The sequence below is a fragment of the Rhineura floridana genome, chromosome 15, assembly GCF_030035675.1.
Source record: "Rhineura floridana isolate rRhiFlo1 chromosome 15, rRhiFlo1.hap2, whole genome shotgun sequence".
Classification (NCBI taxonomy): Eukaryota; Metazoa; Chordata; class Lepidosauria; order Squamata; family Rhineuridae; genus Rhineura; species Rhineura floridana.
Window position 1 is genome coordinate 27691777 of NC_084494.1, and position 12333 is coordinate 27704109.

Below are 12333 nucleotides of genomic sequence, written 5' to 3' on the forward strand. Positions count from 1 at the left end.
CTGCCAATCAGTTGTGAAATCTGTCTGAAGCTGATTTTTTTTTTTAAATGCACTTGAGCTGAGCCCATCAGGGTTTACAGTAAAAAGGGGCGGGATTTGACTAGTGTTGTGTGCCCCTTTTTCAGAAAAGAGTGGTGGAGATAGACTGGAACAGGCAGAACAGTAAGTGTGTCTTTACCCTGAGAGAACTTCACAGTTATCAAAATGTTGTTTGGAACTGTAACTGGAAGATCCCATGCTCCAGGCAGCCTACTTTTCTGTCCTCTCTCCTATTCTTCCCCGCCACCTTGTGTCATTATGAGCCTCAGGACAGGGGTCCTCTTGAGTACTAACTTTATAAGCCACCCTGAGAGCCCTTTTGGGCCAAAGGGCAAGGTATAAATGCCATGAACAAAACAAACAAGCAGGCAAGGGAACCTGAATCACTTTTACGACTATTCCGTGAAATCTAAATCGAACCACATAGCCTGATACCCCATACCAAGGAACGTAGAACCATCCAAAGAAGAGTTTTTCATACTTACTAGGGGTGGCTGAGGTTGTGGAACCTGTGGAGGTGGTTTTGGGGCATTGTTATAATCCTGGAAAAGATAAAGATACACGTTACTCTGTCCTGTTTCTTGCCTGACAGACATCATCACAGGAAAACCACAACGAAACCAAGCAGAACCACAGAGTTTACTGATGGCGATGGGTGAAGTCTGTAAAAATTTGCACCCACCCACTGTCAGTACTGACGTGTTGCTGCAATGTCAGGAAACCAGGAATAGCTGTAATTCAGCATTATATCTGCACTGGTGCTAGGGATGGGAGAGAATATCCACTAAATTGGACTTAGTACCGGATTCCGACTGAATTCGACAGTCCGCTATCTTTTCAGACCAGCACTGATTTCTTGCGATGCAATGCGGCTGTAATCGGCATGGATTTCTTTTCTGAATTTCCCCCCCATTTTACATAATTATCTTCATAATTTCCTCTAAATCGATGCATTCATAACAGCATGTAGGTGTGATAAATAGGAAAAAATAAACCAAGTGGAACACTGTGATCATTTACATAGGCATTTATGTTAAAAATTACACAATTTTTGTTGCAACAAAAAAACCCAGTGAATCAAATCAGTGAGCACCAAAGCAAGTGGGAACAAGAAAGGGCGGATCGGGATTGATCAGAACACAAGCGGATCGGAACTAGGCAGCAAACCCCATCCCTAATTGGTGCTGTCTATGGCTAAAGTTAAACCAAAGAGGGCTCAAAGAGTTGATCAACAGAGAATGCAGCCTCGGTGCAAAAATATAAAAAGTTTCCCAACTCTGCTTTAAACATTCTTACATAATTCTTTTTCAAACTCAATTCAAAGTGCTGGTCCTCACCTTTAATGCACTACATGGTTTGGAACCAAATACCTGTTGGGCTGCATTCTCCTGCATCATCTGAGATCATCTGAGGCCTTTCTCTGGAGGTCTCTATCAACAGTGTGGTGGGTGAAGATCAGAGAACAAACCTTTTCAGTGGTGGCTCCCCACCTTTGGAATGGCCTCCAAAGGGAGGCCCACCTGGCACCCTCATTGCTATAGTTTAGGTGACAGGCAAAAGCTTTTAAGAACAAAGAAAACCAAGAGAGGAATGAAGGTGATGACCACCGCAGAATCTACTCTAGCTGGACTGTCACTCCCTGACACACAAATACCATGAACTATCTACTGCTGATGCTGAAATCAAACCATATAGCCTGATACCCCATATCAAAGAACAAGAATCATCCAAAGAAGAGTTTCTCATACTTACAGGTGGTGGGAACTGTGGAGATGGGTTGGGGGCACCGTAATAATTCTGGAAAAGATAACGATACACACTTTACTCCACCCTGTTTCTTCCCTGACACACATCATCACAAGAAAACCACAATCAAGCAGAACTACAGAGTTTACTGATGGGTGAAGTCAAGGACTGTAAAAATTTGTGGCCATCCAATGTCAATACTCACATGTCCATGTAATGGCCTGGAAACCATAAATAGCTGTAATTCATTTCATCTGCATTAGGGCTGGGTATGGTTAAAGTTAAACCAGGTAGGACTGGGAATGATGCCTGTCTGTGAAGTCCTGGAAAGTCACTGCCAGCCTGTGTGGGTTAATATGTATAAAACAGCCAAGCCCCATGTTGTACTACATTATTTTTTGTATGTGTTTATATGCTAGTTACCTCAGGAAGCTCGGAGTATATATGTATATAATATGTTTATAATATTATATGTATAATCATGCATATAATCTGTGAGATTTGCTCTTATTTTTAGTAGAACTGGTAAAAAAAATAACTCATCAAGATCAAGGAGCAAGACAGGAATGAGATTTACAAAAAAAATGCTATCCCTATGTACAGCCCTTTGCTGCCACCCCATGGAAATTTATTTAAACATAAGCTGATCATTCCAGGAAGGAAAAGATAACCCTTTTCTGGAAGAAAATGAAAGCTCTGACTGTGTTGTGACCCAGGTCAGGGGGGAGGGCTTGCGGGAGGAGGACTCTGACTTGGAGAATATGAGCGAGGAATTGAAGGAGGAGGGCTCGCAGCATCCCCAACCTCCCACTTTCCCTGGGGAAGCGGAGAGAGAGCTGTCAGAGGATGCTGCCGAGAGCACGCCCCCTTCTCCAGCGGCAGAGAAGCCACCTGACCAGCTTGCACGTTCTCAGCTGGGAGTCCATCCGTTTCCCACGCCTGCCTAGACTGCCAGCCCCCCTCAGTCAGAGGGGGAAGTCGAAGCCTGGCCGCTCTCCCCCCTGCCTTTGCAGAATGCAGAGGCGCGAAGAGCAACAGTTTGAAGGAGCAAACGTTTGCTCCCGAAAGTGAAAGCTATTTAAGGGGGTGGGGACAAGGAGGGGGTGCTGAGTCAACGTCTGTAACAGGAAGGTAGGATAGTCAGTGACAGTCAGGGGAAATAATTCCTAGAAAGCCTAGTTAGATGAATGAGTTGAAAGGCTTTTAAGATTGATGTAACTCTAATAAAAAGAGAAAATCTTACTGAACCAAGTGCGCCTGCCTTCCTCGGCCTCGAACGGGACAGACTGGTCTATGGACCTTTGCGTTATTCACCACTACCAGTGCTTTCAAAAGGAACTTGTTGTTCTGATTTCCAAACTGAGATATTCTCTCTGCACTAATAATCCTTGCCCAGGGAGGGAATAAAGGGATTATCAGCCTGGCGATTAACATTAGAAGAGCCCCTCTGGATGAGGCCACAGGCCCATCTAGTCCAGCTTCCTGTCTCCCACCGTGGCTGACTGAATGCCTATGAAAAGCCCACTGGCAGGACATGAGCCCAATAGCCCTTGACTGCCCAGTGTTCTCCCCAGCACAGGGGTGCTTCACACAGCACTTGGTTAAAAAATGGAATTTGCTACTGTAGGGTGTAGCGATGGCAAGCAATTTGGATGGCTTTGAAAGGAGGATAGACCAATTCATGGAGAAGGCTATCCATGGCTACTGGCCACAATGCTGGACGCAGTATGCCTCTGAATCCCAGTTGCTGGGAATTGTAAGTGGGGAGACTTCTTGTTGTGCTCATGGCCTGCTTGTGGGATTTCCAGAGGTATCTGATTGGCCACTGTGAGAACAAGAAGCTGGACTAGATGGGCTTTTGGACTGATCCAACAGGGCCCCAGATGAGGCTGGCTAGTTGGAGTCAGGGCCAGCACCAGACATGAGTGGGTCCTTGGCCACAGCCGGCACCAAACTTCAGGGGGCCCTTTGGCACAGGGTCATTAATGCTCCCCAACCCCCCCTCCGTTGCAGCCTGATTTTCAGCCCTCAGCTGCAGTCCCTGTTCCGTGCTGGTACAGCAATACCGCAACACGAGGTGCATTTGCAGCTCTGGGCTGAGGCTATGGCTGCCATTTTGAAGCGGGGCAAGCGTGCCAGCACAACGTGCGGATGTGACATCTATGCATGGCTGCGCACAGAGGTGGTGGCAGCAAGCCTATTTAAGCCCGTGCTGCCAGGACAACTCCTTTTTCCTCCTTCGTCTCCAGCCACATATTTTACTTCTGCCACTGCTGCCCTTGTGGGGGCCGCCAACACCACTTACCGCCCTCCTAGCTGGGCTGCATTTTAGCAGTGGGCAACCAACGATGCACCTCGCCTCCCGCCATCTGAATTTACCTACAATTAATGCCCCATCCTATAGATTTAGGAGGAGCCCTTCTGAGCCGCAGGGGTCTTTGGCCCATGCCCACCCTGGCTGCCCACTGGTGCCAGTCCTGGCTGGAGCCTTAAAAAGGTCCACTCCTGTTAGAGGTTGAGCAATTTGTTAATATCTGTTGCAAAATCTCTTTAACAGACATGATGTTTCAGAGGAAAACCATCTGGGAAGCTTATGGGGAAGGGTGGAGGCCTCAGACTGAGACAGACCACAGGTCAGAGTTGTGCATGAGCCAGCTAGCACGAACAGAAACATCATAAAGTAAATACTAAACCAACCCTATGGCTGCAAGATCAATAAAACTACCAGCAGCAGTTGTGGGGTGTTGCATGCCTGGCTTTCTACTGGTGGATGCTGCTGCCACATGTCAAGAAGGGGAAATGAGAGGTGCCTTCACCGATGCATCTGAAAGAACATTACAATGTCTATTTAAAAGGGATTGCAGCATAAGCAACAGACAAACATGGCATACTTACTGCGACAGGAGCGCCATAGTTGGGATCCCACTGGAATAATAAAATGATGCTGTTAGTTTCTACAAACCTAATTTAAAATAAAGCCTTGTGGCTCTTGTTTACACCTTATTTCAAGAGCAGCGATTTGTGGGCAGAATTCATACTGCAATCCTATTCATTCCTACTCAGTGTCCAGAAGTAAACTCCACTGAGTTCAATTGGGCTTGCTCCCAGGTCGGTGTGCATAGGATCTCACCCTTAGCTACTCTTATGTGCAAGTACGAAAGACTTAGCTTCCTTTTTCAAAGCACTGTATATAAATTAGAGCCTTATGAAGGTATTGCCAATAGGGAAATATATACATACGGAGTTGTGTTCAACTAAGTGGAAAATAAAACTGCTGATACCATAATGCTGTTATACAAATTTATGATGCGATTTGCATACCGTGTACAGTTCTGGTTGCCCCACTTTAAAAAAAAAGATATTGTAGAGTTGGAAAAGGTTCAGAAAAGGGCAAGCAACATAATTAAAGAGATGGAGCAATTCCCCCATGAGGAAAGGTTGTAGCGTTTGAGGTTTTTAAGTTTAGAGTAAAACAAGTAAGAGGAGACATGATTGACGTTTGCAGTAATACCTCAGTTAACAAATCCTCCAGGAAAGCAGCTCCTTTTAACAAAGTCTTTTTTGCATGTGTGGGGTGTGGAGGGGGCCACACACTCTGACATAGTCAGAATGTGTCTGCTGACTAGTGGATTGCGGCTGCTGCAGGCAGTTCTCTCACACGTGGCTTGAATGGTGCTCCTTACCAGGTAGCACAGGCACCTCTGCAGTAAACAGTGCTGTGGGTGCCCTGGAAGCACTGTTTGCCGCAGACACGTCTGCTCGAGTGTAGGGGAGGATGGCAGAGAGAGAGAGAGAGAGAGAGACCAAGCACTGGGTGGTGGCTGCTCCTTGCCTGCTTAAGTGTACAGAGAGGAGAACTGTGCTCAAAGCTTTAGATTGCTATAGCAAGATGCTACATGATAAAAGAAAAAAAAAGGCAAGACAAGCATCCCTGAATGCATTTTGGAAGAAGCCTCCAAATGGCCTGTATGCAAAGCTTATCTGACCTGGTTGTTTCATTTCAGACATGCGTATTGTTAGGTTTGAATAAAAAGTTTGCTGAAATATGAACTGCTCTTCTTTTTTGTGGGGTAGAAACCTGTCCCTGTTCTTTCCACGTTCCTACCTCTGGTACCAACATTTCTGTTAAAAAAGTAATGTCCAGGAATGCATGTACTTTGTTAACTGCTGTATTACTGTGTAAAATTATGCACGGTATGGAGAAAGTGGATTGAGCAAAAATGGCCTCTCATAACACAAGAACTCGTGGACATCCAGTGAAGCTGGATGTTGGAAGATTCAGAACAGACAAAAGGAAGTACTTCTTTACTCAGCGCATAGTTAAGCTATGGAATTCGCTCCCACAAGAAGCAGTCGTGGCCACCAAAGCAGATAGCTTAAAAAGAAGATGACAAATTCATGGAAGAAAAGGAGACCAAGGGCTAGTGAATCTGCCAAGCAGGTTTTTGTCTTTAGTTAGATACAATTATGTGCTATTTTGGGATCAAGATGGCAGACTGAAACTTTTAAAGCTGCCCTGATTTTAGCTAGATTTCAAAATTGCCCTGATTTTTTTCTTTGCTTTCTTAGAATTCCCAAACAACCCTAGATATGCTAGTAAAGAAATAAGACGTTTGATTACATTGGGTTGGGTTCTCCCCTCCCCCCCCACCACCAAAAGCTGATGCTTCACTTCTCCTAGAAATATGTTTCCATCTCACCTGTGCGTTGGTTCCCTTTGTGCAAAGCACAAAGATCAGAAGAACAGCAGTCACAACTGGGAGCTTCATTTTAGCCTGGGTTCAGGCTTCTGCCCCAGGCGTGAAATCATGCAAAAGTGTGAGCTGGCCGTTCAGAAACTGGTATTTATGGATCTGTCATCACAAGCCACATTGCTCAAACTGAAAGCCTCCATTGAGAGTGTTGGCAAATTACCTTATCAGTAAGGAAAGGTTAGAAGGATTAATTCATCACAGGGTCACTCTTGCAGAAAATGGCCCTCTGCTTCCAGAGCCAACTGCAACGTGGACTCATAGTTCTCCCTATTTCCCATCTCTTCATCAGCCAAATTTAGATCCTTTGCTATTTTGACTTAAATGGAAAAGTTATCTTTTGTCAGTTTTCAAGATCCTCTTTTCTATATCTTAGCTCTAGCACAATTAATGCTTGCACATTAGGGATGGAATGATCTGTCAATTTCGGTTGTCTCAGTTTCTCATTTTTCTAAAGTTGCCCATCAACAATGAGCACCCTCACAGTGGACAGGTCAGGTACCCAAAGAAACAGATCAAGTGGGGACAGTCTTCCCCACTATGGTGAGATGGGTTTTATTTCTACTGAAATGATAAGTAATCATTTTTAAATGTTCATATACATACACATACCTTTACTTTTCCCCTCTCTTTTTGTGATGCATGGAATGGCTGCTCTGCTGGAGAACATTTAAACCAAATCAGCAACGTAAGACCAAGATAATTTTAATAAAAATTTGCGAATAGATCTACACCACCAGCATGTGGATTTAACAAGCATTCCTTCTCCCTGGGTGCGTTCCTTTTGGAACAATGAGTAGCTTTTGGGGGGAGCACAATTGCTATCTGGACCATGGAGGGGGGAGGAAATACTTAAAAGCTCCCCATGCTCAGTGATCCTTACAAAAATGCCCAACCCCACATCTGATGTGATTCCGACAGAGCTAGGGATGGGCAAATCTTTCCGGTTCAGTTTCTCTCTGTTTCTTATTTTTCCAATCTTAAATTCAGTTCTGCACCAATAACTTGACTGGAGAACTCCATGACAAAATTCAGAGAAGTGCGCTTTTCGAAGGATGGCTGTGTATTGGTTTTCATATTGTTTTGGAGTGGGAAGGTTAGGTAGGAACACCTTTAAATGCTGCAAACCAAACTTGTTTTAGAAGGGCAACTACAGCAGCTGGTTCCTTAACTGAAAACTCTAGTACAGGATCCATTCAAGAGAACAACAGTTGCAGCCAGATGATTTTGGGTTGTGTCCATGTTAGTCTTACTCTGAGCAGACCCATTGAAATGAGCTGATATGAGCAACCCCTGCTCATTTATTAGATAATGACTAACAAAATAATTAATAAACCAAGCCTAGTCTAATCCAGGGGTGGGGGGATTTAAGGCTTGCAGGATCTTTGTTTTTTTACTAGAACCCCATTATGCACCTACTAAAATCTGGTGCAATATCCCGCCCTTCCTCCCACTAGTGTTTTTCTTTTTTTAGTGACCACTTTGTCTCAGGTGTGATGATGTTTCACTGGGTGGCCTCTAATCCTACCCATCTACTTTTGTTTGCTCCTCATCTGAGCACAGCCTAGTTGTTTTGTTTCTGGTGGTCTAAATGATGCGAGTATACCTATTTTCACCAGTTGCCACATTTTGTATTTCAACAACCTGATTAGTAGATGAGCTGTTCTCTCAAGATTGCCACATGTGAGGGATTCCCTTGGAGACTGTAATCACAGTACATTCTTTAAAAAATAATAAGACCAGAGCACTTGTGCAAGACTTCCATATCACCCTTGTGTAGGAAGGCACTCCTGTCTTTAGAGTTTCTTTTTGTTTGGGAAACACAACAAACTTCCTACTTTCCATTGTTTCCTGTGGTAAGCTATCTTTCCTAATCCAACACAAACCAGGGGGAAAATGTCCACAGGAATCAAGCAGTCTATCTGGACAATGGAACAGTCAGTTCATTTTTATAAATCTAAGAGTCTGTGAGTTCAGATCCCCACTCATGTTGCTGGGTGCCAAGGGCCAGCTAAAGATCACCCCCACAGTGAGTGGCTCAGGGGTTACGTGCCCTGCCACCTGTGCAGCCGTGGGCCAGCTGCATAGTCCCAAGGAGCCCAGTTGCCCCTCAGCTGGCAGTTGCAGACAAGGAAGGGGCTGGCTTGTGCAGCTGTAGCAAGCTGAGCAAGCCCTAGCCAGCTGGGGAGGGCTAGCCTCAGAGGGAGGCAATGTCAAACCCCCTCTGAATACCGCTTACCATGAAAACCCTATTCACTTGAAGGCAGTCCATTTCCAAGTTTCATGACCCTTGAAGCAGAGGCAAAATATAGGTCTGTGACTGACATCTAGTGGACACATTGGGAAATTGCCAGCTCTTCTTCTAAAACATTGGTCTGCCCAATTAAAAAAAAATAAAAATCTGATGGGTGCCCGGGATGCAAACAAGAAAAAGAGAGCCATGAACATTTATGGTAAAGGGATCCAAAACAGCCATGCTACGTGCTTGTGCAGTGTCCAAAGTCAGCTGTATGATGAGGAAGGAAACGTAGGAAGCTACCTGATCCTGAGTCAGACCATTGGTCCATCTAGCTCAATACTGTCTACTCTGACTGGCAGCAACTCCCTGGGGTTTCAGGCAGGAGTCTTTTCCAACTCTGCCTGGAGATGCCAGAGACTGAACTTGGGATCTTTGGCATGCAAAGGAGATGCTCAGCCTCTGAGCTATGGCCTCTTTCTTAGAGGAAGAAAAAATAGGTGAGAGAAATGGCATACGATAAATTAAAGCTGGATCCCATGTGAAATGTTTGGGGCTGAAGAAGGTGGCAGTCAAAGATTTACTCAACGTCCATCAAAAATAGTTGTTATTCAGGTGTAGATCATGGCAACATCAGTGGATGGGAGGTCGGCCTTGCCCACCTGTCAAAGTGACCCATGGGGGAGGGCTCAAGATCCAGCCCACCATCTGGATCCTGTTCCCTACCCTCTAGATGTTGCTGGACTTAAAGTCCCATCAGCCCCAGCCAAGAAACAAATCACCAGGAACAGATGGCATACCAACAGCGTTGCTACAAGTTACTAAGACTGAATCTGTCCAAATTTTGACAAAAAATTGTCAACAAATATGGAAAAGAAAACAATGGAAGCACTCCATATACATCCCAATTCCAAAGAAAGGGGATCCCAGGGAATGCAGTAATTATTGAACTATTGCCTTAATATTCCATGCAAGTAAAGTAATGCTCAAGATTCTACAACAAAGGCTCTTACCATATATGGAGCAAGAAATGCCCATTGTCCAAGCCAAATTTAGAAAGGGAAGAGGCATCAGAGATCATATCACAAACATACGTTGGATGATGGAACGGACCAAGGAATTTCAGAAGGAAATCATCCTGTGCTTTATAGATTAAAGGAAAGCCTTTGATTGTGTAGATCGTGAAAAACTATGGAATGCTTTAAAAGAAATGGGGGTGCCACAGCATCTGATTGTCCTGATGTACAACTTATACTCTGCACAAGAGGCTACTGTAAAGACAGAATATGGAGAAACCGACTGGTTCCCCATCAGAAAGGGTGTGAGATAGGGGTGTATTTTATCACCCTATTTATTTAATCTATATGCAGAACATATCCTACGGAAAGCAGGATTGGACCAAGATGAAGGAGGTGTGAAAATTGGAGGGAGAAATATCAATAATTTAAGATATGCAGACGATACCATACAGAAACCAGTAGTGATTTGAAACGAATGCTGTTGAAAGTTAAAGAGGAAAGCACAAAAGCAGGACTACAGCTGAACGTCAAGAAGACTAAAGTAATGACAACAAAAGATTTACGTAACGTTAAAGTTGACAATGAGGACATTGAACTTGTCAGGAATTATCAATACCTTGGCACAGTCATTAACCAAAATGGAGACAATAGTTAAGAAACTAGAAGAAGGCTAGGACTTGGAAGGGCAGCTATGAGAGAACTAGAAAAGGTCCTCAAATGCAAAGAACACTAAAGTCAGGATCATTCAGACCATAGTATTCCCAATCTCTATGTATGGATGTGAAAGTTGAACAGTGAAAAAAGCAGATAAGAGAAAAACCAACACATTTGAAATGTGGTGTTGGAGGAGAGCTTTGCAGATACCATGGACTGCAAAAAAGACAAATAATTTGGTGTCAGAACAAATTAAACCAGAACTATTACTAAAAGTTAAAATGATGAAACTGAGGTTATCATACTTTGGAAACATAATTAGAAGACATGATTCATTAAAAAAGACAATAATGCTGGGAAAAGGAAAGAAGGGAGTAGAAAAAGAGGAAGGCCAAACAAGAGTTGGATTGATTCCATACAGGAAGCCACAGACCTGAATTTACAAGATCTGAACAGGGTGGTTTATAACAAATGCTACTGGAGGTTGCCGATTCATAGGGTCGCCATAAGTCGGAATCGACTTGAAGGCATATAACAACAACAAAGCCCTAGATGGAATGAAACAGAAATGAGGAATAATAATAATAATAATAATAATAATAATAAATTTTATTTTTCAGTCACCTATCTGTCCGGGTTAGGGACACTCTAGGCGACTTACAACAAGAGGAACCTCAACTCAGGGGTTGGGTGCAGACCACCTGCTTAATTTCATCCAGGCTGTGGCATTTTTAGGGACTCTTCTTTACCTGTTCCAGGAAAGAATGTTGGAAATCTTTAATTGCATTAGCCCTGTGTATTATTCCCCTTAGTTAGTGGATCCCAGCCAGAGTAACCAGAGATAGCAACATCCCAGCATTTGGATGGCTTTAAAAGAGGATTAGTCAAATACATGGAGGATAGGGCTGTCAGTGGCTACTAGCCATGATGGCTATGCTCTGCCTCCATCTTCAGAGGAAGTATGCTACTGAATACTCGTTGCTGGAAACCGCTGGAGGGGAAAATGCTCTTGCGCTCAGGTCCTGCTTGCAGGCTTCCCATAATGGGCATCTGGTCAGCCACTGTGAGAACAGGATACTGGACTAGATGGACCACTGGCCTGATCCAGCAGGCTCTTCTTAGGTTTTTATTCTCCTAGTAATTATGTTACGTTATTTACATTTATTTATGGTATTTGTAAGACGGTTAAGAACCTATAATACAACTTTCCCCCAACCTGATGCCCTCCAGATGGTTTGGACTACAACTTCCACAGGGATGATGGGAGTTATAATCCCATACTCCAGGTTGGGGAAGGCTGCAATCATGCAATTCATCACTATTCTTTTAAATAAGTAAGATAATGAATTTGATGCAGTTTTGCTCATTTCTTCTGTATTTTATGATGCTATCATTTTATGATGCTCTTATGATTTCTGTGGTTCACTACCATGACATTGTGAACGGGCTGGTGGTTTACAAATATGTTTTATAAATAATGTAATAAAATTAATGCTTGTGTGTGGCCCCTGATTTATTCACCCACCCTCCATGCATCTGCGGGGCTTGGTTATTATTCTTTTTTAAAAAAAAGATTTCCCATTGCTGGAATAAAACAAAGAGCCATTTCCTCCATTCAGCCCCGATTGTTTGCATCACTATGCTGCCCCCTTTCTCCCCATTAATCAGTTGTGATGTCATCACAGAGCCATTGTCGCTTCCTAGGCGACTATAGTCAACAATTGTTTCCCCACCACCACACCCCTTCCGCACACACTTCTCGTGAGTTACAATGGCTTCTTTAGCACCAGAGACTTTGGAGAACCCAGCTCAGTCCCCAGGTGATGGGTCTTAGTAGAATATTGCAGGGACTAAAGGAAAAAGAACGGGGCTAACTGGCTCTAGGAAG

At 43.9% G+C, this 12333-nt stretch overlaps 1 protein-coding gene across 1 annotated transcript in view; it reads right to left on the reverse strand.

The window, feature by feature from the left end:
* Positions 1–12333, reverse strand: part of LOC133370853 (uncharacterized) — a 65439-nt gene that overhangs the window by 41362 nt on the left and 11744 nt on the right. The window contains exons 3-5 of the mRNA XM_061597730.1: positions 4681–4710; positions 1792–1836; positions 525–581 (exon numbers count right to left, since the gene is read on the reverse strand). Coding sequence (XP_061453714.1) covers positions 525–581; positions 1792–1836; positions 4681–4710 — 132 coding nt within the window. The remainder of the gene's footprint in view (positions 1–524; positions 582–1791; positions 1837–4680; positions 4711–12333) is intronic.